The 26,493-nt window shown below is 41.6% G+C and overlaps 1 protein-coding gene and 1 pseudogene across 1 annotated transcript in view; one reads left to right on the top strand and one right to left on the bottom strand.

Annotated features, from left to right (window-relative positions):
• ST3GAL3 (ST3 beta-galactoside alpha-2,3-sialyltransferase 3) overlaps positions 1 to 26,493 on the bottom strand; it is a 173,827-nt gene that overhangs the window by 81,744 nt on the left and 65,590 nt on the right. The window contains exon 4 of the mRNA XM_033113627.1: positions 12,781 to 12,823. Within this exon, the coding sequence (XP_032969518.1) occupies positions 12,781 to 12,823 (43 nt within the window). The remainder of the gene's footprint in view (positions 1 to 12,780; positions 12,824 to 26,493) is intronic.
• LOC117026700 (40S ribosomal protein S25-like) lies at positions 15,688 to 18,031 on the top strand (annotated as a pseudogene).

The raw sequence follows: 26,493 nt of genomic DNA, 5'->3' as shown, positions 1-26,493 counted from the left end.
CACTCTTTGTGATATAGGTGCTATGGATTTTGATAAATGCAATTGATAAATGCAATGCAGGTTCCTCCCTTTTCCCCCGTCCTCCTTTCACCTGGCAACCACGGATTTCTTTATTGTCTCCATAGCTTTTCCTTTTCCAGAATGTCAATGCTTAAAAGCATATACTATGTAGCCTTTTCAGACTGGCGTCTTTCACTTAGCAATATACACTAAAGTTTCTTCCATGTCATTTCATGGCTTGACAGCTCATTTCTTTCTAACGCTAAATATTCTACTGTCTCGATGTATCACAGTTTGTTTATGCATTCATCTAATGGACATCTTGATTACTTTCAGTTGTTGGCAATTATGAATTTTTTTTTTTTAAAGATTTTTATTGGGGAAGGGGAACAGGACTTTATTGGGGAATAGTGTGTACTTCCAGGACTTTTTTCCAAGTCAAGTTGTTGTCCTTTCAATCTTAGTTGTGGAGGGCGCAGCTCAGCTCCAGGTCCAGTTACCATTACTAGTTGCAGGGGGCGCAGCCCACCATCCCTTGCGGGAGTCAAACTAGCAACCTTGTGGTTGAGAGGACGTGATCCAACCAACTGAGTCATGTGGTTGAGAGGACGTGCTCGAACCAACTGAGTCATCGGGAGCTCAGCTGCAGCTCAGCTCAAGGTGCTGTGTTCAATTTTAGTTGCAGGGGACGCTGCCCACTATCCCTTGCGGGACTGGAGGAATCGAACTGGCAACCTTGTGGTTGAGAGCCCACTGGCCCATGTGGGAATCGAACCGGCAGCCTTCGGAGTTAGGAGCATGGAGCGCTAACCGCCTGAGCCACCGGGTTGGCCCCAATTATGAATTTTTTAAAGTTAACTAAACAAGCCTGAGCAATGTGTAACATTTGTGCAATATTGCAACACTTGTGTGTAGTTTTTGTACAGACATAACTTTTCAACTTAATTGGGTAAATATCTAGAAGAACAATGATTGTAAAGCATAGTTAGCTTTATAAGATGCTGCCAAACTGCCTTGCAATGTGGCTGGACCATTCTGCATCCCCATCAGCAATGAGTGAGTTCCTGTTGCTCCACATCCTCGTCAGCATTTGGTGCTGTCAGTGCTATGGATTTTAGCCATTAGAATAGGTGTGAGGTGGTGTTTCACGTTTTAATTTGAATTTTCCTAATGACATATGATATGAGCATGTTTTCACATGCTTATTTGTCATCTGTACATCTTCTTTGGTGAGGTGTATGTTAAGGTCTTTAGCTCATTTTTAAATTGGATTGACTGTTTTCTTATTGTTAAGTTTTAAGGGTTCTTTGTACAAGTCCTTTATCAAACGTGTTTTGCAAGTATTTTTTTCCCAGTTTGTTTTTTCATTCTCTTAATAGAGTCTTTCACAGGACAAAAGTTTTAAATTTTAATGAAGTCAAAGCATTGATTTTTTTCTTTCATGGATTGTACTTTTAGTTTTGTATCTAAAACCTCATTGCCAAAACCAAGGTCACATAGATTTTCTCCTATGTTACCTTCTAAAATTTTATTGTTTTGTGCTTTATACTTAGGTCTATTTAGGTTCCATTTTGAGTTAATTTTTGTGAAAAGTACAAGGTGAATGATTAAATTTCTGCACATGGATGTCCAATTGTTGCAGCACCATTTGTTGACTATTCTTCTTTCCGTTGAATTGCCTTTGCTCTTTTATCAAAGATCAGTTGGCTACAGACAGTCCCTGACTTACGATGGTTTGACTTGGGACTTTTTGAGTTTACAATGGTGCAAAAACGATACACTTTCAGTAAAAACTGTACTTCAGATTTTGAATTTTGATCTTTCCCAGTCTAGCAATATGCTGTAAGATACTCTTTCATGATGATGGGCAGAGACAATGAGCCACAGCTCCCAGTTAGCCAGGGGATCATGAGGGTAAACAATACAGTGTACTGTGTTGCCAGCATTTTTTGGATACTGTGTTCTGAGCACGTTTAAAGTAGGCTAGGTTAAGCTATGTTTGGTAGGTTAGGTGTATTAAATGCATTTCTGACTTACACGATATTTTCAGCTTAACAATGGGTTTATCGAAACATAACTCCATCATAAGTCGAGGAGCGTCTGAATATTTGTGTTTATTTCTGTGCTCTCTATTCTGTTCTACTGGTCTGTTTGTCTATTCTTTTACCAATACTATGGTGTTCTGATTATTGTAGCACTATTGTAAGTCTGAAGTCATGTAGTGTCAATCCTTCAACTTTGTTCCTCTTCACCAGTATTACGTAGGCTATTCTGGGTCTTTTGTCTTTCTGTATAAACTTTAAGTTTGTTGATATCCACAAAGTAACATGCTGGGATTTTAATAGACATTATGTTGAATCTACAGATCAAAATTGGGAAGAACTGACATTTAAACAACATTGCATCTTCCAATCCATGAAAATGGAATTATCTATTTATCTAGATTTCTTTGATTCTTTTCATCTTTTGTAGTTTTCCATATATGTGTGTGCGTGTGTTTCATTAGATTTATACCTAAGTATTTATTTTTGTGTGTGTGCTAATGTAAATAACATTGTGTTTTTAACTTCAAATTCCAATTTTTCACTTGCTGGTATATAGGAAAGCAACTGACTTTTGTATAATAACCTTGTATCTTGCAACCTTGCTGTAATTGCTAATTAGTTCCAGGAGTTTTTGCCAATTCTCTGGGATTTTCCACATAGACAATCATGTCATTTGCGAACAAAGACAGTTTTATTTCTTCCTTCCCAATCTCTATGCCTTTTCTTTTCTTTTTCTTATTGAATTGGTTAGAGCTTTCAGTATAATGTTGAATAGGAGTGGTAAAAGGGGACATTCTTGTCTAGTTTCTCATCAGTAAGCATGAGGTTAACTGTAGGGTTTTTTTTGTAGGTGTTCTTAATCAAATTGAGGAAGTTTCTCTCTATTCCTAGTTTGCTGAGAGTTTTTCTAAAATCATGATTGATGTGGAAAGCATCAAATGCTTTTTCTGCAACTTACAGATATTATCATATGATTTTTCTTCTTTAGCCTGCTGATGTGATGTGATAGAATATAGCAGTTGATTTTCTAGTGTTGAACAAACCTTGAATACCTGGAATAAATCCCACTTGATTGTGAGGTATGAATCTTTTCGTACGTTGTTGGATTTAATATGCTAAGATTTTGTTGAGGAGTTTTGCACTATGTATGTTCATAAGAGATACTGGTGTGTAGTTTTCCTTTCTTATAATGTCTTTATCTGGTTTTGGTTTTAAGGTAAATGCTGGCTTCACAGAACAAGTTAGGAAGTGTTCCTTCTGCTTCTATTTTCTGGAAGACACTGCAGAGAAATGGTGTCACCTTTTCCTTAAATGTTTATTAGAATTCACCAGTGAAACCATCTGAATCTGATGCTTTCTGTTTTGGAAGGTTCTTAATTATTGATTCAATTTCTCTAGTAGATATAGTCCTATTCAGATGATCTATTTATTCGTGTGTGAGTTTTAGTAGTTTGTGTCTTCCAAGGAATTTGTTCATTGCATCTAAGTTATCAAATTTGTAGGCATCAAGTTGTTCATAATATTCCTGTACTATCCTTTTACTATATCCATGGGATCAGTAGTGATGATCCCGCTTTCATTTCTGATATTAGTAATTTGTGTCTTCTCTCTTTTTTCTTGGTTAGCCTAGCTACAAGTTTTCAATTTTATTAATATTTTCAAATAATCAGCTTTTGCTTTTGTTGATCTTCTCTTCTGATTTCTGCTTTTTATTTTGATGGTGGCTTCCTACGTACTATCTCCCTTTCCACGTATGCTCCTCTCCAATCTATCTACCTTCCCACAGCCAGTCACGTTCCTTGTCATCCGTCTAAAATGATTATGTTTTTCACCTACTTAAAACACTTCAATGGCATCTTCTGTCCCCAAGATGAAGCTCAAACTTCTTATGTATCTCTAAAACCCTGCTTAATTTGGTCTGTCCATTCCTCCAGACATATTATGTTTCATCCTCAGAACCCTTGGAGCTTTGACAGCATAGAAAAGACAGATATTAAGTCTTTACACAAATATTTATTTCAATTGTATATAAGAAAAGATATTGAAATAGGCCAATAGAATGTACAGGAAACTCTTCAATTGATTCAGATTTTAAAAAACCATGAAGAAAAAACTAGAGAAAGGGCTAGTAACCAAAAATTAATATAAAATGGATTTTTAAAAATAGTGTTTAGAGACCTAGAGATAACAATGAGAGTTTGAAAAAAATTACAGGAAAGTCACATCCAAATATATTTTTTCATTATAAAGGTATATAAGGACAATACGGAAAATGCAAACTCAAAAGGAAAAAAAAATACCCACAACCCCACTATCCTAACATAACTAATGCTACATTCTGTAGTAGCTATTGTGCAACGTTCAGATATGATTATAGTGACAGGCTTGAAGGCGAGACCCCCATGGTTCTCAAGCCGGGCATGACAGAATTACGTGGGAGAACGTTTAAACATTAAGGTACCTAAGCCCTGATCAACTAACTCAGAATCTCTGGGTGGTGAGGTCCTGGGTTGAGAAATACAGACATACTCCTATGTGCAGGCAGGGGTCCTACCGCAAGGTGAGTTCTTGGCATCAATCATGTGGGAAAGTGGAGAGTTCCGCAAACAGGAAACAGAATCTTTTAGAGCAGTTGTTCTCAACTTAGCTGCATATTAGACTTACTTGGGGAGCTTTAAAAGTCCCAACGCCTGGTTACACCTCAAGCCAATAACTTCAGAATCTCTAGGGGGTGGCTGTAAGCATCAGTACATCTTTAAGCTCCCCGGGTGATTCCAATGTGTAGTCAAGGTTAAGAAGCACTTACGAGAGCTGAGAGCTCCAGGTAAGGTACAAAGTGGGGATTTCGCTTTTTGGGTCTTGATCACATAGGTACCAAGATGCTTAGGAGGAAATCTTTAATAGTGGGCTGTGAAACAGGCTAGAAGTTATGAAGCAAAGAACCCAGTCAAATCCTACAATGCTGTGCTCTCCTGTTGTGAACTAAGTATGGTCCTGGCTTGAGCTACCTACAAAACAGACAGCACTGTATATTTTGCAAACTAGACTACTTCTTTGGGTTTCTTATTCTCTCAGGGTTTATTTCTCTGTTGTTCTCTTTTAATCATTAGTGAAGTATTTTTAGCTTTGCTTAGAGGAACCAAGAGAAAAGGTGGGTTTTTGTTGTTGTTGTTTCTTGGTTTGGGTCTGTTGCTGTTGTTGTTTTCTCTCTCTTTGTTAAAGCATTTAAGAGAACCTGTGCTCTCTGGAGTGAATGTGGCGGTGGCAGCAGTTCTTGAAATGAGAGCTCCTCCAGGAGATGGTGAAAGGAAGGGGTCGTCACTTGGCAGTACTCATCACTGCACTTCCTATGCCCCCAAAATCTTCCAATATTGATTCTCAGGGGATCTGGGTTTTGTTGCTAAAGATGGAGCTGTTCTTTCTTATATCCTCTTCTGCTGTCCTGAATTAGTTTAACAAGCATTTACTGAACATTCACTATGCACCACAGACACTGCACTAGGTACTGGGAACACATCTGCAAGCAGGACATCCATCGTTCCTGCCTTTACAAAGCCTACAATGTAGTTGTCCAAACTTAGGGTCAAAGTGACAGTGTGAATTTGGAAAAAACAGAAAACTATGTTGAATTGTGGGATAAGCAGAAAGTTTGGAGGCAGGCAGAGAGGATTTGGATGCTGGCTTGATCACATGTAGTTCTGTGAACACAGGCAAATTGCTTCTATGGTTACTTTCTCATTTGTTAAAATGCATTTAAATACATCTACTTCATAATGCATCTACTTTATGAAGTTTTCTATCAACTCATTCATTCATTCAACAAATCTTTATTGGCAATTACTAAGTCCCAGCCACTGTTTTAGATGCTAGGAAATAGTAGAGAATAAAATAGCCATCCCTGCCTGCCCTCCCTCTAGTGGGAGGAGACAACCAACAAGTAAGTAAAACATGGATATCAGTGATAAACACCCTGGAGAAAAACGACACGAGTAGTAAGGAGAACAAGGAATGCCAGTGAGGGATGAGATTATCATCATTTTAAATGGGATGGGCAGGGAAGACTTCACTAAGAAGGTGACATTTGAGCTACGGTCTCAAAAGGTGAGGGAGTGACACAAGCTCTGCAGGTATTTGTGAAAGAGCGTCCCAAACAAAGGAACGAGCAAACACCAAAAGTCTGAAGCAGGAACAGGCCTGGAGGATTTGAGGCACACCAAGGAGCCCAGTATGGAATAAACAAGGAGAGTAGTAAGAAAACGGGTCTAGACCCTGTAGGGCCTTGGTTGGACATGGTAAAAAAATCTGGCTCTTATTCTAAGAGAAATAGAATCTGGCTCCAGGGGAGCCACTGGATCGTTCTGTTCCCAGGCGTGATCAGATCCATCTCGGGTTTTAACAGGATCATGTCAGCTTCAGTGTGGAAGTAGACGGCAGGGAAGCCTGCCTTGCGGCTAGGAGGGCAGTATTGAGGTTGGAGATGAGGGTCCTCTGGACAGAGTGACAGTGGTGGAGGCAGTGAGAAGTGGCTGGACTTGGAGATAGTTAAGGTAAAGTCAATATGGTTTGCTGAGGATTAGTTTGGTGTCAAAGACATCATACTAAGTTTTTGTTGTTGTTTGTTTTTTGATACTAAGATTTTTGACTCAAGCAATTGGAAGGGTGAAGTTGCCATTTACTGGGATAAGGAAGATTCTGGGAGGCAGGGGATATGAATCAGGAGTTTGGTTTTAGAGAGGTTAAGTCTGAGATACCTAATACATATCCAACTAAAGGAGGCAACTGGATAAATGAGTCTAAAATGTGGGGAAAGAGGGCTGGGCTTAAATTTGGGTGTTATCAGCATATAGATGGTATTTAAAGCCATGAGACTGGATGAGATAATTTAAGTAGTTGTTGTGTGGAATAGGTAGCATAGACAGTACCTAGTATGGCATTAGGCATACAGTAGGTGCTCAATAAACATTTTACCCTTGCAGCCATAGGGAACTTCTCAGGCAGTTCTAAAAATAGTAAACTATGCCTTAGGGTATATTTTAGACTGCCCCAAGTATATAGGCCTTTCACAACTGGCTTGCTTTTCATAAGCCTTTTGGGGTTAAAAGTTGTTGGTTTGGCTTTCATATCTTAGTATCTTCACATGGAATTCCTTATGAAATTAGAGCATGAAAGTCCCCAGGCTCTTGCCCACACAGCGACTATAAAACACCACATTGTGGCAGCAGACAGGAGCTTACCTGGAACACAGAGCACCCAGCTGAAACAGATGAAACCGCCATGGAGTTAAATCAGCTGCCAAAAGACTGACACTCAGGAAACACACCCCTGGACATCAGGGTCTGGCTCCTTCAGGGTTCCAGATGGCTCTTCTCTCCACTCCTGGCTCATGGTGTCATATTCCTCCTCATAACTGAGACTGAGATTTCCTCAGGCTTCTGTCCAGAATGCTTTGCCTCCAGATAATGGCAGGGCTAACCTCTTCTCTTTGAGCCTTTGCTCAAATGTCACGTTCTCAATGAGGCCTACCCTGACGTCCCCATTTCAACTTGCAATCCCTTCTTCGGCATTTACTTCCTTCCATAGCATTTATCACCTTCCAACATACTGAAAATAGTAGGTTGGTACAAAAGTAATTGCAGTTTTTGCAATTATTTTTAACCTTTTAAACTGCAATTACTTTTGTACCAACCTAATATTTCTTATTGACTACACTTTTTTGTTTATTGACCGTTTTGTTCACTGGCATATCTCAGAGCATGGAATACTGCCTGACACATAGTAGTTGCTCAAGAAATTTGTTGAATAAACAAGGAAGTGCTTATCTTAATGTTGGGGCAGCAGCCGGTAGCCCTGCGCCTTTCCCCAGGTCCTCAACGTTGAACAGCAGACTCCTTTCAGAGAACCCAGAGCCTCCCCAGGGACCAGACTGAACCTCCTGGAAGTATCCTTCAATCAGGCTGGAGCTGAGTGCACTGAGCAGCCTGAGTGCCCATCCCCAGGCGGAACACAAGATTAATTCTTAGGCCACCTATGGCCAGCAAGACCCAACTCACCAGCCTACATCCTGGTTATTCTCACTGCTTAGAGAATAACCTGGTTAGTCCACTCCTTCAGTTACATCCTTGCCAGTTTTCTCATCCTCAAATCACTGCTCTCTGCTTCGTCTTGGCCCAGTCTCCCACTTCTTTCCCCCTGCACCATACTCTAACTTTCCACTGGGTTCTGGGAAGCCTTGTTCCTTTACATCCTGAGCTTCTTCAGTGAATGCTCCTTCTACCTTCTGCTTTCACAGAAACCTGGGTCTCGCTGAAAACACCATTTCCTCTACAGCCCTGTATTACGGCGGCTGCTCCGTCTTCTACATCCCATGCATCTGCGGAGCCCTCATATCCTCTTTTACTCCATTTACGCTTCCGAGCCACCAGTATATCACACTGATTTAAAAACAAACAAAAAACCTGTTCATTACTCACGCTATCCAGAAATACTACCTCCTACGCTCCCATGCTATTCTCATTTACTCCCTCCTCATTCACTAAGACCTTAGCTCACAAGACATCCTTTCCAATGAAGTTCAGAAGGCTGTTCATACAGCTTAGAATTTTTGCAGTTTTATCCCAATTACAAAATACACACTTGGTACTCAAGAACTATTTGCTGAATGAGGAAAGAAATGAAATCTGGGGCACAGAACAAGGGGCAAGCTGAGATTCAAGTCTCATTTTGGGGCTATATCCTTCCCAGTTCACCAGACACTGATAAGGAAATAGGACAGGTTGAATCTCATCCTTGGGTGATAACTATCATTCCCACTATACAGTGGGAAACTGAGTCTTAGCTGTTAAATAACTCACTCAAGGTTATAGATAGTAAGATGTGGAACCAGGCTTTAAAAATTCATGTCTGACTCCACAACCCATGTTTTTAACGGGCAAAAACCACTGCCCCTCTGAACAACAGCTTGCAGTTAAAAGGCAAGGTTTTGTACAGCTCACTGCATATAAGTAGTCTGAATAATTTCCATAATGCCGACAAGTGATTTTTGTCATGTATATGTAAGCAGCAGGGAATTCAAAGGAAACAAAACTATTTATGCCACAAAGACATAATATAGGGAAGACAAAAAATTCAAAACAACACAACTACTTCCAGATTTTTGGAGTATCACTGGAATATAATAGAGATATTTTCAGAGCTTTTCTATATAATAGGATCTCAAGAATAGAAAACACCTGAGGTGGAGAAACAATTCTCATGCAGCTATATCTGTGTTGCATTCTCAGTTAAGGGTCAGCCAACTATGATTTGGGACCAAATCCAACTCTGTTTTTTTTCATATGGCCCTTGAGTTAAAAATACCTTTTACGTTTTTAATGGTTGGGGAAAAATCAGAAGAGTACTATTTCATGACACATAAAAATTATATGAAATTAAAATTTCAGTGTCCACAAATAAAGTTTTATTGGAATACAGCCATACTCATTTGTTTGTATGCTGTCTATGGCTGCTTTCATGTTATAGCAGCAGAGTTGAATAGTTGCGATTTAGACAATAAGGCCCCTCCAAAATCTAAAATATTGACTATCTGGCCCTTTACAGAAAAAGTTGGCCAGCCCACGTTATAGATCATTTCTTCTGAGTTATTTTTCAGTTCACTAACTCTGTCTTCAGTTGTATCTAATCTGCTTCTAAATCATTCTATTGGTTTTTAAATTTTAGTCATTGCATTTTTTTAATTCTAAAAGTTGTTTTTCAAATCTAATATTTTACCTTTTATAGTTCCCTATTCCATGTACTAGCTTAATCTGCTGTTTTATTTCCTTAACTATAGTGTATATGATTGCTTTATAAACTGTGTCTGGTAATTCCAATTTCAGAAGTCTTTGTAAGTCCTTCTCTGTTGTCTGTTTTCTTTCATGGTTCTCACTAATGGAGTCTTATTGCCTTAGTTTTTTGTTTGTTTGTTTACTGTGTGCTGCTCATTTCCTTGAAAAGTTATTTGTGAGGAATTTATATGTCTTTCTCCAGAAAGGGTTTGCATTTGCTTCTGCTAGGAGCTCGGAGGCGCTGCCAGTCTGGAATAACTTAAACTGAGTTTGGGGATCACCTGAGTGGTGAGAACTCTGGCTGTGAACATCAAGTGTTTCTGTTTTATTAACTTATCGCCCGGATGCACTCAGAGCTCTGGCAACCTTTCCTGCAGTCCTGGTTTGGGTGTGCAGGTTTAGTTCTAGTTTATCCTTATGTTGAGTCCTTTGGGGTTCCAGTCTAATGTGGAAAGGATCAAAGACGGAAATGTAAAAGAGAGGTTAACAGACCTGGAGGCTAGCATGAGAAGGTCTAACATTTCATCAGAGTTTCAGAAGAGAAGTAGAGAGAGAGTGGAGCAGAGGCAATATTTAAAGAGAAAATGGTTGAAAAATTTCCAGAACATACGAATTCTTATATCTAAGAAGCTAAATGAATCCAATCAAAATAAAAAATTCTTACATTTGTATACTTATTCATACTTTGTAGATGCTTTATTTTATTCTTCATAAAACTTAAAAAGTGGATATTATTATCTACATTTTTCATAGGGGAACTCTTGAATTCAGAGATCTAAAACACATTATTTAAGGTCCTGTAATTTGAAGCAGCAGGGGCAGAATTCAAATCCAGCTCTTCGGATCCAAGTTCAAGTTCTTTATACATACAGAGCAGAACACAACACAGCAGAGAGAGACTTTGTAAGGGGAGATCTAAACATTACCAAGGAATTACCCCCAAAAACAGAATCCTTCACTTGGAAACTTCTCCCTGGAAGCATGTAAAAACCTCTCCCACATATCTGTGCTTTCTTCTGAAGACAGCATTGGATTGCAAAAACCTCTGCAGTAAGAAGCAGGAAAGTTCTATGTTGTACTTTAAATTGTGAGTTAAATCAAATGAGGCCAAGCCAGATTTCTGGGCTAAAGACCAGGTTGACTCAGATGGTTCGTGGAACCAGCCTGGCATCCAAGAAAAAGCTACACAACAGCCTACTGTGTACCACCCAACTGTCAGGACAGCAAGGCAGGAGTGTCCTCCTAATTCTCCTTACACCTTTGAAGACAGTTTAAATACTGTAGTTAACATGTCCTATAGAATATGTTCTTTTGTTCATCAGTGTGATTCAACTTGGTAATTACTATACGTCCCATTCTGGTGGCATTTCACTTGCTCTAGGCTTGTACTTATTTTATTTTATTTTTTTTGACCAGAGCACTAAATTAAGAATTTTCTAAAAGTGAACCCTGTGGCTTTCTAGCATAAACGATTCCCATTCTCCAAACATTAACATGTAGCTGACATCTCTCTACTAGCTTCGTATGAAAAGCAGACCATTTTTCCCTCATGGCTACTTCCATGATGTATACAAGCTGGGAGAATTACAACTCCTGAACTCACAATATGAGACACCAGAGCCAGATGCCAGGAAAAGGGGCTAGATGCCAGACAATTCAGTGGGAAAGCCAAAGAGCCCTGGTTTAATGTCTTATATGTAGGTACAGCCATCACCATCAGAAGTAGCTGTGGTCAAGGCCTCATGCAAGAGAGGAAAAAAGGAGACACAATTCTGATTTTTTATGTCTGTCTGGTACAAGACAGAGGAGATAGGTATACAAAGATGACTAACAACAGAAAGAAGCCACAGGCAGTTTTGCAGCCATTTATTGCACATGAACCATGTGAGAGGGCCTGTGCAGGGCATAAACACACAGAGCGGATAGAGGCTGATCTCGAGGTATCCTGGTCTAGTCATCTACCTACCAGCCAACCATCCTTGTAGCCATGTGCTCAGTGTTTATTGAGCACCAAACAAACATATGCCAGAACTGTCTAGGTGCTAGGGAGACCAAGAAGGTGAGAGCAGGGATGGATTCTGGAAGAATTAGGTACCATTTACTTGAAAGCCATTATGAATTAGTCATTGCAATTAAATCCTTACAATGACACTGTGAGGCAGGTATATTGTTATCCTCATCTTATAGAAGAAACTGAGAGTCAGAGTCATTAAGTAGCGTACCCCAAATCACAAGGAGAGTAAATGGCAATTTGGGATTTGAACCAAGTTTTGCCTGGCTCTGAGCCTATGCTCTTAAATTAATAATTATTACACAGTTAATTACAGTATAATGAGATAACTGGTGACAGAGGTAGAAAATTCAGAGGAAGCGATAATTAATTTTGTGTAGGAAAGAGGCAGTCTTTGAGTTTTCCTAGTGGACAAGCAAGGAAAAGAAATTTAAGGCACAGGTAACAAACATATGCAAAGGTAGAGGGAAACGGTGGGTTTACCTGTAGAAGGGCAGGAGAAAGAGGCCTGATTGCAGAAGGCTTTGCATGCCGGGCTGCAGAGCACTTTTGAGAGGCTACCACCTCCTGCGGCAACTCAACCATCCTCCACTCCAGAGCAGAAGCCTTTCCAGGGGCCTCCCTGTTCCTCACACTCCTTGCAGTGGTTCCTTCTGTAATAACCTGCCTGTGCCAGCTAGCCAAATCTAACATTATGTGTGTACCTGCAGTCCCACCCTCTCCAGGCACCTGCAGAAGGTAACCTACTCTAGGATTCTGCTGACAGACTGAGGACGGAGGCCCCCGGGAAACCCACCCCCAACGACCACAGGGGTGATGACAGCTGACCCTTCGAAGCTGGAGCCCAGATGTCATAGACTCCCACCACCACAGAATCAAGGCACTGTCTCATTCTACTCACAGTTTAGAGTCCAGCTTCAGGAGGAATCCCAACCGATCATACTCTGAAAAAGAAAAGAAAAGCAGAAAATGTCACTGAAGGCCAGCCACTGCTGACACTAGCAGATTGTATTCCCCAGACCTAGACCATGGGGATAGACAGCTGCTTCAAAGAACAGACCCAAACACATAAGCCACCACTTAAGTCATCAAACTCTTGCTGAACACCTGTTTTGTGAAAGACCAGGTTCAAGCCAGGTACTTCCCACGCTGTCTAGACCAAGCAGTCCTACGCTGATTTATAATTGCCTTCCTCTTTAAATGTGGTGCTTGAAACTGAAATTTAGTAAGCCACAAAACAGGACCCTTGGAGAAGTAAGACGGTTAGAAGAAATCTCTGCTTCCTCTAAGCTCGAAGCACAATTTTTGCTCTGTCAGCCATGTTAACTATGGGGTAAAGATGTGGCAGCCAACAGGTCCTCAGATCCACGGCAACGACCCTTTTCATGACAATCACAAAGAACGGATAGATCTAATTACATAAGGAATAAGAAATTTAAAATAGAATCTAAAAACAAATTGATGTTTGCAACAAATGATAAATACTAATATTGTATTTAAGTTCTTTATATCTTGCCTCATTCTAAAATGAAGTTGAAGCAGTTTTAAAAATTGTATGAAGTACAAGATTTTAAAAAGAAAAAATCTGGGGGCCAAAGGGGAAATAAGCATAGGAAAAAATAATAAAATGCGGTCAGGATAAGAATACCCAAAGAGGATATCCTCAAGACCTCTGTGTTTGCTGGGGAATTACAGATCTACCCCCAAGATTTCTCACAGTTAAAACTAAGTGCAAAGCACTGATATAAATGGTTGACAGTGTCCATAAAATAAACTAGGAGAGTCACAGCTCTTCCTGATACTGAGACTTGAGGGACATTTCCTCTGTGTCCCCAAAAATATTTGTAAAAAGAAATGATAGGCAGTGTCATAGGATTGTTTCTTCTAGCTGTGTTCAATGATTGCACCGTGTGTGTGTGTGTGTGTGTGTGTGTGTGTGTGTGTGTGTCTGTAGAATGGCTTCAGTAAAATAAGGTGGTCTGTGAATGCAGTCCTCAGTTGGCCTGGCTTCATCTGAGGGTAAACAGAATACTAAGACCAAACAATTGGATGGAAAAGGCCAGGCGGCAGGGCTTTCGAGGAACTCAGTCTTCAGTAAGCAACGAATGGCCAAAAGAGGGAATTACACATGCTGACAAGTACCTCACAGGAGTCAGTCTGCAGGGCCAATTAAGGCGAGATTTGTATGCTTTCATAAACCGCTGAGCTGCAGTGAGACAATAATTCCTCTTCTTAAAACTGATGATACCAACTAGGACACATAACTCAATGGAAGGCTCGCTTTCCAAGAGAACACGCTTGGGCAAGTGAAAGCCTTTCCTCAATAATTCTGGTTTGGCTCTAACTCAGCTACATGGATGACAATTTGCAGAATATCAGGAACTTACAAAAACCAGTAAGAAAAACAAAAAATAAACTAAATTTCAATGTGAAAAATAAACTAAAAACAAAAATTGTAAAAAGTTAGTTTCAAAGTTTCATAGTCTTTCAACAATCCTATTTTATGGGTCCCTGAAAAAAGAAAATCCCATTAACTTGCTAAACACCTGTTGCTTTTTCCCCCAGGTGAGCATAACCTTGGGGCAACTATCCTGCTATTGTTCCTCTGACTTTAGTTACGACCCCCTTGGATGTGGATGATCCCCACTTGGGCTGATGGCTTCCAGAGGCCAGAGAATGTTTATTTCCTGCTGTAGACTCAAACGTCAGGGGCAGAGCAAGAACATAACCCAAATGAGGGAAGTGGGAGAATGGGATACCTCTCACAGCAGCTCACACCACTTACTTTAGTGGCATTAAAACCAAATTCTGTTGAAATGTCTTTTTTTTTTTTAACCACATATTTTCTGTATAGGAACCATAATTATATCTGTGGTTTATTTTCCAATGGCTTCTTAAGTTTTGTTTTACACACACACACACACACAGCATATGAAACATGTGAGAACACTGCATTTCTAAAATTATGTCCTTTCCATGCCTCTCTTGGACTATTTTCTCTCTTTGGTTAAGAGACGTGAGGACCAGAAATATGTCACTTTATTCTTTAAGAAAAGGTAACTGTGTGGCTCAGTGATAATAAATGGCAGCAGACACTGGCTTTAGATCACAGAACCGGGAGGGAATGGAGTCCATCTGGAGACTGCATGCCCTGTCAAAGGGGGCAGCCTCCACCAGCTCCAGCACTCTGCCAGGCTGTGATGTGTGTCCAGCATCACCACATCTTCCGATGTTTCCAAAGCCAAGAATCTGGATCTTTTAAGGTAAAATTTCTCAATTTGTAAATATTGGCAATAGATGCAAGAAAAATTTAAAGCTCATGAGGCTCAAACAAAACATGTCCATGGGCAGGTTGCAGCCATTTATAAACTCTGCCCTAGACTGGCAGCTCATCAGGGCTCGAAGCATTTCTCTTTTGTGGCTGCACACAGATGTTCAGTAAATATTTGTTGACTGCTATTGTCAGGATTATCTGGTCACAAGGTTCATAAAACCAAATTAAATTAGCCTAACTGGATGCTAAAAGGAAAGTTCCAGCCAAGTCTCTAGCATGATAAATTTCAGGGACTAAAGTGAGGTGCAAATTTTCAAACACTTGTTACATAATTCCAAAGGCCCTCCCTACATGAAATATAAAAGTAACTGGTTGTGAGAGGTTAAGGGAGAGACGATTTGAAGAATTTCTTTGGAGACAGCAGTGCTATGAACTCCATCTCCCTTAAGGGGCAGAGTGGGTGGTACATACTTGTCTCTCACCCAGGCCTGGTGAGGGAAGCTTAACACCTGACCATTAAAGAATAGGGACACAATGGACTGCCAGGTGCCTGACTTTTACCTGACAAGTGTAAAGGACACAGAAGGGCTGGCTACGAAGGAGTGAATGCACTGCAACTGGCCTGCACTCCCAGAATTTTTGCGGAAAGGATGAGTGCGTGAGAGTGTGGGGTTGTTTTAGGTCTTTTGCAAAAGACCTGCCCAGCAGGTTGACAGGACCTCAGCAGGTAACAGCAGGGGCAGACTTTGGGAGTCCTACGAGCTGCAGAAGGAATGAGTGACAAGGTTTTGGCGAGTGCATTACCCACAGCAGGGGAACTGCAAGGAGAGGTCCCCAGATGGCGGGGATCTCCAAAGTGCCTACGTGAGCACCCCACAAGAGTGCCAGTGGAGAGTGCCAACACTATCTTAAGTTTTTTTTGCTCACATTCTCTCTCTCCCTTCCCCACCAATTCCAGGGAGGTCAGAAACAGCAAGCAGCAAGTAGGGGAGGAGAGGAAGGAGTGGGACAAGCAGGGCACATCCCCTTCCCTGGGTCAGGCACCTGCTGGTACTGCGGGAAATCACTGCAGCTTTGAATGAACTGAAAGCTATGACTAGTACATAAGGCTGGACACTACATTTCGAATTGGTGACTCAATGTGGCCACAGGGTTTTTATAACCTCGGCGGTATTAAAATTTTTCTAGACTTCCCACACTGAAAACATTTTTAAGGGGACAAAGGGAGACAAAATGAAGGTGTCTGTCCTTACCTCCCAATGTCTCCTGCATGTTCAATACCCTGGTTGCACTAACAGGCAAATAGGACAATTTAATGGTTCACATAACCACAGTGTGAGAAAGGCCAGGGTGCAAAGGGCTTCAGGGATGACGGAAAGCGACTGGAATGCCATCAGGTCTCTTCCCATTAGCTTTACTCACCCCTGCCTAGATTTCTTCCTAAGTGAGGAAACAGTCACCAGCCACTTTCAGGCCGTCTTTCGCTGTGCCCCTGGAAAGGGAATGAGACTGATCTCTCTGCCCCTAATGGCGCAGCTCCTGGGAAAAGGCTGGGCGTGGTCTAGCTTGCATCAACTGTTTATACCTGTCCCTCAGTGATCAAGGAGACTGGGTTTGTAAAACGTTATGATTCCCGCGTGACACACACGGTTAGGAGCAGCATTTACCAGAAGGAATGTGCTGTCCTGAACAAATAAAGGCCTCTCAGGAACAAGAGGAAGTCTCTGGAAAACTCAGAGCTAGCTAAATCGCCCAGGTCTGATAGGAATAACCACTGTTAAATTGGGCCGTGGACTTTTTTTTCTCTCGTTCTTATTCCACTATGGGTTTTTTCCTGCCCTGACCCATGTCCTTTTTAAATCTTTCTCTTAGTACCTTCTGGACTCTATTTTAACCAGCTGGCTTACCTCCCTCTACCTCCCAGCAGACCTGGAGCCTGGCTCTGCCCTGTGAGACCTCCCTCTTCCTGCGGCTTGTAAGGGGAGACCGACCACTTCCTCTCTCAAATGCCAAGAACCTGTGGGTAGTGAGGAGGGCAGTGCTTATGATGTGTTGTGGTACAGTTCTCTCGTTTTTCTTGTGTTTCAGGTTCACTGAGCTTCTTGGATCTGGCGGTTTATAGTTTTAACCAAATTTGAAAAAATTTTGGCCATTATTTCTTCAAAAAATTTCCTGCCCTCCCCACTTTCGGGGGGGCTCCTATTATATGTGCATTAGGCTGTCTGAAGTCCCACCGCTTACTGATGCTTTGTTCGTTCCCCCCCCCACGCCAGTAATTTCACTCTGTATTTAATTTTGGGTAGTTTTTAGTGATATACTGTCCAGTTCCTACTCTTCTTCTGCAGTGTCTAATTTTCTATTTATTCATTCAGTATATTTTTCATCCCAAACACTTATTTTTTCATCTCTAGAATTCTTTTTTTTTTTTCTGTCCGACATCTTAGCGAGGCTGCCGTTGTAATCGCTGCTCTTCCAGCTTCGCCATACTGCCCAAGGATGACAAGGAGAAAGATGCTGGAAAGTTGGCCGAGAAAGACAAAGACCCAGTGAACAAACCTGGAGACAAGGCCAAAAAGAAGTGATCCAAAGGCAAAGTTTGGGACAAGCTCAATAACATAGTCTTGTTTGACAAAGCAACATATGACAAACTCTGTAAGGAAGTTCCCAACTATAAGCTTATAACCCCAGCTGTTGTCTCTGAGAGACTGAAGATCCTGGTTCCTTGGCCAAGGCAGCCCTTCAGGAGCTCCTTAGGAAAGGACTTATTAAAGTAGTTTCAAAGTACAGAGCTCAAGTCATTTACACCAGAAACACCAAGGGTGGGGCTGCCCCAGCTGCTGGTAGAATTCTGTTTTATATCTTACATGTCTTTCCTTAATACTCCCATGCTTTCTACTACCTTCTTGAAGATGTAAGTTTTAATGTCTTTGCCTACCAATTCTATCATTTGTGTTATCTTTAGGTCTGTTTCTATTGATTGTTTTTTTCTCCTCATTATGGGTTGTATTTTTATACGTTTCTGAATTGCCCGGTCATTCTTGATTGGATACCAGCCATGTGAATTTTACTTTGTTGTGTGCAGGATATTTGTGCATTCCTTAAGTATGAGGTGCAATTAAATTAATTGGAAATAGTTTGATTCTTTCAAGGCTTGCTTTTAAGCTTTGTAAGGTAAGGATTAGAGGCAAAAGTGGACTTTAGGGCTAATTTTGCACTATTACTAATTTTGTCCACTACTAAGGCAATACGTTTCTGAGTACACTATGTGATGCCTCATGTATTACGTATTACGTATGACATTTTCGCACTATGCCCAGCTCTGTGTGAGCTGTTGCAGGGACGGTTCTGCTGTTCCTTTCCAGTGGTTCTTTCCCTGGCTTCCAGTCATTTCCTCACAAACATGTACTAAACAGCTGAAGGGTCCATAGGGACCCTCAACAGATCTTTGGAGCTCTCTCTGTGTGCAGCTCTCCCCTCTCTGGTACTCTGCCTGTGACTTCTGGCTGCCTTGGTCTCTTCATATTCTCAACTGTTTCCTTTTAGAAAGACTCTTGGATTTTGTCTGGGTTGTCCTTCCATGCAATGTGGTGTGGAAACACTGCCCAGTCCGTTAGCTTAGGGCTAACCTCATTTGTTTCCCTTCTTTCAGAGATCAGTGTCCTGTACTACCTATTATTCAATGTCTGAAAGAATTTTTTTCATATATTTTGTCTGTTTTTTAGTTGTTTTTCCTTCTTCACCTTTTTCCTTATCCATGCTGGACATCACCTTGCTCAACTACTTTTAGCCTGCCCAGTGATGTTTTAAATCTCTCATTCCTGCCCAACTCTCTCTCCTGAGCACCAGACTTCTATATCCAGCGGTCTCTTGGATATGTCCATGTCCTACAGACGCCTAAAATTCAGGCTGACCCACATAGAGTTCATTTTTACCACCCTCACACACACAGAACCTGGTTCTCCTCCTGGATTCCCTACCTTATGAATGGTACCACTATTCACCCAGCTGCCAAAGCTTGAAACCTGAGAGAATTCCTTGATTCCTGCTTCTCTCTTATTTTATTTAATTACCATGTCCTTTTATTTTCATCTTCTCAATGGATCTCAAATCCACTTACTGTTCTCCATTTCCACTATCCATGACTAAGAAGCCAGCTTCCCCCATCACCTGGACAACTGTAACAGCCTCCCACCACGTCTCCCTGCCTCCTGTCTGTCTCTAACAGATTCTCCATGATATAACCAGAGCTAGCTTTCCACAGGCTAAACATGCTTATGCCATAACTCTGCGTAAAGCCTTCTACTGTTTTAGAATGAATCCCCGTCTCTTGGTTTACAAGATCCTTCATGGCCTGGCCTCCAGCGACCATTCCAAGTCTACTGAGTCCCTGCATTGCTCCTCACCTGCCCCTGCCATGCTCTAGCCCAACTAAACTATTTTCTTTTCCTCCAAAGTATCTTTACTACCTTCACGCCTTAAAAGATTGTTCCCAACCCCTTTTCACATTGCTTATTTCCTAGACATTGCTCCTAAATGACCCACAGTCACCTCAAACTGAAAATCAGATTTCTTTCACCCTGTCCCCGACCTATTTTTGGTTTTGTTTAGTTTGGTAATAGCATTACTATTCAGTTCTCCAAGAAAGAAAGTTTTTGGTGTACCATATCTCTCTCATGTCTAAGTACCGATCACGCTCCCTATACCATAGTCACTGCTTTTGCTGGAGTCTTCACCATTGCTCAGATAAGGCAACAACCTGCTAACCTGTCTACCTGTCTTCCCAGCCTGCCCTCTGCCACTCCTCTAGGCAGCCTTTATGCCCCACAGCGACCGCCATCTTTAATGCCCTCACTCACTTTGCCGACTTGGAAAACACTTGCTCAGCCTTCAAGATACAGCTGTTACCAAGGCTAAATCTAACAGATATTTCTGTAGTGCCACAAGGACCTTCATGGTTTACCTTTCCATCTCTATTTTGCACGATTTCTTCCCCTGTGCTCTCTGCTCGAGTCATTTGGCCTTCTTTCAGTTCCTTGAATAAGCTATGAGCTCCCTCAACAAGGACTTTTTCTTAGAAGCAGGTTGTTTTCTGCCTGAAGTGTGTCCTCATCTCTTTAGTTGGGTAATTCTTTCTTATCCTACAGACCCTCGTTCAAACATATTCTTTTAAAAGAGGACTGTGCCCCCTCTTACATGTTCCTTTAACAGTATACTTGTCCTCATAGCCCTTAAATTTCAGTTTGGAATTACACATTTATCAGGCTATTTGACTACTGTCTCTCCTCCACTGGACTAGAAATTCTACTAAGGCATCATCACTAATACTGTGCTTGGCATGTTAAAAGAATGATGAATGAACACCTTCTCTGATCGAAAGCATGTCTAAGTGTCCATTTATATGTGCTCATCACCAGACGTATGGAACTTAAGACATTCCTGCCATTAGCTGCTCCTGAGTCTGTAGTGCACAGCTGTTGCTGTTGTCCTCTTTTACAAATAAGCCCCTTGAATTTCTTTCCGGGAAGTACTCTTCTCTCATTGCTGGCAAGTGATGAGGCTGTCTATGGGCGATGCCTATCTAAAACGTAGGTTACTTGGCAAAAGCTAGGTTGGTTGGATTCCTTCTCTCTTAAGCTGAGTGACACCAGGGAGAAAAACAGTATGATGAAGAGATGGACCATTTGTTGCAATCTAGATTCCTGGCACTGCCCTACATGTCCTTTCTGGGGACCAGCTGTTTGGCTTTTAATTTGATTCTGTGTGTACCCATATACTTCTGGTAAATTCCATTTTCTTTTGAGTTAGTCAGGGTCAGTTTCTGTGTCTTACAATTAAACAATCCTAACTATACATATCTGTATCTCTAGCACCTAATATAGGGTCTGCCACTGAGTTGGTGTTCTATAAATATGCTGAATAAATGGAGTGACCAAATGACCAAGAGAGCCTAACAAGTAGCCCTAAGTCCTGGATTCTTTGTTTCCCTCCATCCCTTGCTGCCAGGCGGCAGTGTTAATGGTGGCAGCGATGGCAGCGGTAGTAGCTGCCTCTCTGAGTCACTGACCACCTCGTACACTAGTGCTTCCCTTGCTCTGGCCATTCATGGCTCCCGGCTTAGACAGCTATTACCTCACAGTCACCTGCCTATGGAGAGCCTGACCTGGCTCCCTCATTTCAGTTTCTGCCTTTTACTCTGAGGTTCCCTTTTGATGACTCCCAATTGGCCAAGGTAATCCCCTCCTGTCATTTATAAAAGCCTAAAATTTAACCTTCTCCCCAAATACTTCGTGAGGCTCCTGAGTAACCAATGACAGTCCCATCTCCAACCGAGCTAGGGATCTTACCTGAGAAGCTCTCAACTCTCATAGGTGTGAGCTGTTACTGAATATGCCACATAGTTATAAGCTGGTACTGATGGTCTAATCTGTGCACAGTTCCTCAGAGTCCCCAACTAGCAGGAAAGCTTAAACATAATCTTTAGGGAATGTAAACTAGAATAGAAAAAGATGAGGAAGGCATGAGCATAATACTTGTGAGGGCAGGAGCAGAGCTTCTTACTGTTGGGTTTGGGCAAGGCTGCAGATCCCATCGCCTCTCACTGTATACAAATGTGTTCTTGAAGTTGCATGTGAAGTCGGCCTATACGATGGAAATGTTATATTGAGTGTACCAACTCTTCGGGGACAAGTCACCTCTGGGGAAGCTAGTGGTCAATCCTGGTTCTCCCTGGCAGTCCACTGATGCCAAGTCTATTACAGAACAGAGAGACTCTGGGATTCCCAAGTCAGCACAATGTACGCTGGCTGATACGCAGATACAGGTCTCCCAGCACCTGAGGGCGCTCTCATCCCAGGCGTCCAAGCAGCAAGCTGCAGTGAAGGAGAGATGTTCAGCCTGGTGGTGTAGGCTTCCTGCCTCAGCCAGGTTGGAAAGCCCAGCATTGCAAAACACCCCTGACCGAGGACCACATGTGTGTCCTCTGCCTGGCTCCAGGGGGAAGTAGCATAGGTGATGCAAATCTCTGCTCTTCTGCTTCCACACCCGCACCAAGTCAGACCTATGAATGCACAGAGTGCTGACACACGTCGAAAGTCTTTAAAATTAACCATGATCTCTTCCATTGCCATTTCAAAGGGATAAGTTGGTATTCTAACTCATATAAACTCCTAGAAGGTTCAGAAACTGGACAGAAACAGAAGGAGGGCGGGCACTGAAGTGTGTATGTACCTAATAATGAAACTTTTTTCTATATAAGTCAAAATTAACAGAATTACAAGGAAAAATATACAATGGGTTTCCTATCATCATAATGAAAACACATACACCACTGAAAAATCAGGCTCACAAAATCAGGGAGAATTGAGAAGATCTGAACAGACCAATTAATAAATGTGAATTGCTACAGAGAGTACCTTACACCCAACAAGCAAAGAAATGCATACTCTTTTCATGCATATATAGAACATTTATGAAAACTGACCACCTGTGAGGCAAAACCCTGATATAAAAATTTATGAACATTGAAACAAGCTCAATTTTTTATTCAACACTGAATATACTCCATACTACTTTGTATTTCATTTTGCTTATCATAATTCTATAATGTAAAGAAAATTATAAATGTTTTCACGATGCCCTACTTAGATGACCTAAGTTCCCTCCCGCTTCTCTTAGCATGGTGTACAAATGTTATCATTTTCTACCTACACCCTCATGTGTAAACAGCTGGGAGCACCACCTACAGTGAGACCCTACTCTAAGATGAGGGGAGAGGTCCCTGAAAGTTCACCAAACCCAATGTCCTACTCTAGGCTCACCATCAGGACACTGGGCCCCAAAATGGAATTTCAGGGAGTAAAGGTGCACCTCCTGAGCCAAGTGTGCTCCTGGTATTATTGGTTCCCCAGTGATCCACTTCCTTTATTCATTCTAAAGAACCACCACAAATTCCCATCAGCTGTCATTGTGCTTGTGTAAAACTGATGCTTGTTAAATAACTACTGCTGGTGACTACAATGAATATTTCCCAGGAAGACCAGTTTGAGGAACATTACTGGGGTACATAAAGTTTAGGTTATGGGATAAAAATACGGACTTCATTCTATCAGAAAACTGCAGTGCTTTATATTAGAATACATAAAAGCCGGAAAGGCAGGATAGGCTATTAGGAAAGAAAGTCCAACCACAGAAGAAACTCTGCAGCCAGATCTTCGTGAAAGGGGTCTTTGGCTCCAATCTCCGAGTTATAATTAATTTCTAAGTGCAAAGGGCAGAATGGTAAATGGAATGAGGACTTATCCTAAGCAAAATTGGTCCCTCGTTTCTGAAGAAATGACACTGCACAATCTCCAATAAAAGTCATGAGCTATATTAAACATAAGTAATATATGCCATGATTTAGGCAGAGGAGGAAGTTGGCAACAGTTCCAAATGGACTGTTAGACATGCCAGACGAAGGGAAAAACTGAGGGGAACTACTGTTTATTGAGCATCTACTATATATTCATGCTCCTCTCAGTACTTTCACCTACACTCTCAATTTAATCCTTACAGTGCTCTTAAAAAATCTCTTTTTGGGGGCTGGCCCGGTGGCTCAGGCAGTTGGAGCTCCATGCTCCTAGCTCCGAAGGCTGCAGGTTCGATTCCCACATGGGCCAGTGGGCTCTCAACCACAAGGTTGCCGGTTCAACTCCTTGAGTCCCCCAAGGGATGGTGCGCTGTGCCCCCTGCAACTAGAATTGAACACGGCACCTTGAGATGAGCTGCAGCTGAGCTCCCGGATGGCTCAGTTGGTTGGAGCACAGGCTCTCAACCACAAGTCCTATTCCCCTTCCCCAATAATAAAAAAAAAATGTTTAAAAAAAAAAAATCTCTTTTTTATAGACGATGAAACAGAAGCTTAGAGAGGGGAAATAACACGTTCAATTTCCCCACCAATAAGTGGACCACCTGGGACGTTGCTCCAAACCAGGTCTGACTCTGAAGCTTCTTTTCTTTCCTTTATATATATACGTTACATACTGATTCTCCGAGGAAGGAAAAAAGGAGACTTTCATATTAGGAGAGCGGCTGCCATGAGACAATTATCTGCTATTAACTCCCATGGTGGTCTCAAAAGGCCCTAGCCATGCCCACCCGTGAATTGCAGGAGTCCACGGAGGCCCGAGGGGGGCTGGCCAAAGTGCAAACAGCTCCCACATCATCTCAAGCCAGGGAAATAAATCATAACACAGGATCAATTAATCAAAGACAAACTAAAATAGGAAAAGCAGTTTTATAAAATAAACACAGAAAAATTCACTGACCTAGACTAAATTAACTGACCCAGTAAAATAACTTAGAAGTTCACAAACTGAAATCCAGTCTCAAACGTGCATACTGGCATGGGGGAGGAGAAAGGCCTGGCAAGAAGCTCCTGATAAGACGGGGTCTCTTGTGACTATGAACCCTCCATCTCAGCACAGCACGGCTCTTCTCCATTGTGACACTGCTGGGGACCAATGGAGAGTGGACCCTTCCGTGGGAGGTGGAAGCCCCATCCCAGCGAAGGCAAAGAGGTTATACACCCATATCCCTTCTGTCCTGGGAAAATAGCAGATGTCTAGAGCTGGGCATGCAGTGAATTCAATTTGATTCATGATGTCGAGTATGCCCAGACCATGCCAGGGTATCCTGCAGGAGGATTATAAGGAACAGCATGTCAAAAGAGCAGCTGGAACATGAAATAGGAAAAAATGGCTCACTCTGCAGTTTGTATCTTAAACTTCATCGAGTTTACCACCTAGTACGTAGATAAGTATAAATAATCAACAAGCAATTATTACATAAAATAAGACAGTGTCCCTCTCTCCAAATATAATGTTATTTTTCCCAGTTGTAGGAATAACACATGCTTACTGTAAAAATCCAAATGTAAAAACCTTATAAAGAATGAAGTAAGAACCACCGGAAACTTCCACTATCTAAATAAAGTTAACTGCTACAAACATTTTGGTAAATGTATTCCCAGAAATATCTTCCCATAAATACATGTGTGAATGTGCATATATAATTTTACATACACGTGGCCTCAATATAAATGCTGTTTGTTCCTGTTTCATTCACTCACCAATATCTCTACATCTTCTGTGTTAATAAAAACAAAATTGCATCAGTATCCAGTGGATGGATGTTATCATTTATGTAATCCTTAAGTATCCATTAAGTGCCACCACTTAATTGTTTATATTTTTTCTCCTCTTCACTCAACGAATATTTACTGAGTACCTATTATGTGCCAGGTATTGTCCTAAGTTCTAGGGACACAGTGATGAACAAGATAGGCCAGGTCTCTGGCCAAATGAAGCCTACATTCTAGTGGGGGAGACCCACAGTCTGCAAGTAAATAAGCAGATTAATTTGAAGGAAGGATGACTGCTAAGAAGGAATAAAGACATATCTTCTTAGAGAACGATTGGGTGTCAAGAGAGTAGATGACTTTAAACAAAGTGGTCTGGGAAGGCCTTCCTGCAGAGGTGTCATTTGAACAGAGTCCTGAGACAGTCATGCAGAGGAGGAGGTACAAGCATTTGAGGTAGAGGAAACAGTGAGTACAAAGGCCCTGAGGCTGGAGGGACCTGTCATATTCATGGAATAGCAGGAATGCCAATGTGGCTTGAGATCAGTGAGGGATAAATACACTAAAGTGAAAGTACTGAGCTAAGTAGAGAGAAATTGGAGTAGGAGCCAGCGAGTAGGGCCCTGTAGGTCACAGAGTGTGGATTTTACTTTAAATGCACCATGAAGTCACTGGAGAGACTGCAGTGGGAAAGACATGATCTGATTTCCATTTTTCAAAGATCATTCTGGCTGCAGTGTGGAGAATGGGCTGCTGGGAGGCAACAATGAGCATGGAGAGACCGGTGAGGCGATGTTTACTTGTCTAGGGAAGAGACGACGACGATACCTTGGACAGTGGTGCTAGAAAGAAGTGGCTGGACAAGCACACACTGAGAAGACAGAAAAAATGGAAAAGGTGGGGAAGAACAATCAGGAGGTTCCCAGGTTGTGGCTTGAACAGTGGAATGAATGGGGAAGAAAATATGGCAGAGGAACAAGGAACGACATACAGATCCTACACCTTTCAAAACTTGTGTTTTATACACAAGTATTTTGGTTTGGGGGGATACTGTAAATGTTTTCTTAAATTTTCAACTGTGCATTGCTAATATACAGAATAGAATACATTTTGTGTGTGTTTTGATCGTGTATCCTGTCATCTTGCTAAACTCAATTATTAGTTGTTGGCGTTTTCTTGTAGATTCTTTGGGATTGTCTGTGTAGGCAATCATGTCATCTAAT

The sequence above is a fragment of the Rhinolophus ferrumequinum genome, chromosome 9 (genome assembly GCF_004115265.2).
Source record: "Rhinolophus ferrumequinum isolate MPI-CBG mRhiFer1 chromosome 9, mRhiFer1_v1.p, whole genome shotgun sequence".
Lineage (NCBI taxonomy): Eukaryota > Metazoa > Chordata > Mammalia > Chiroptera > Rhinolophidae > Rhinolophus > Rhinolophus ferrumequinum.
This window is presented reverse-complemented; position numbering and strand designations above follow the sequence as displayed.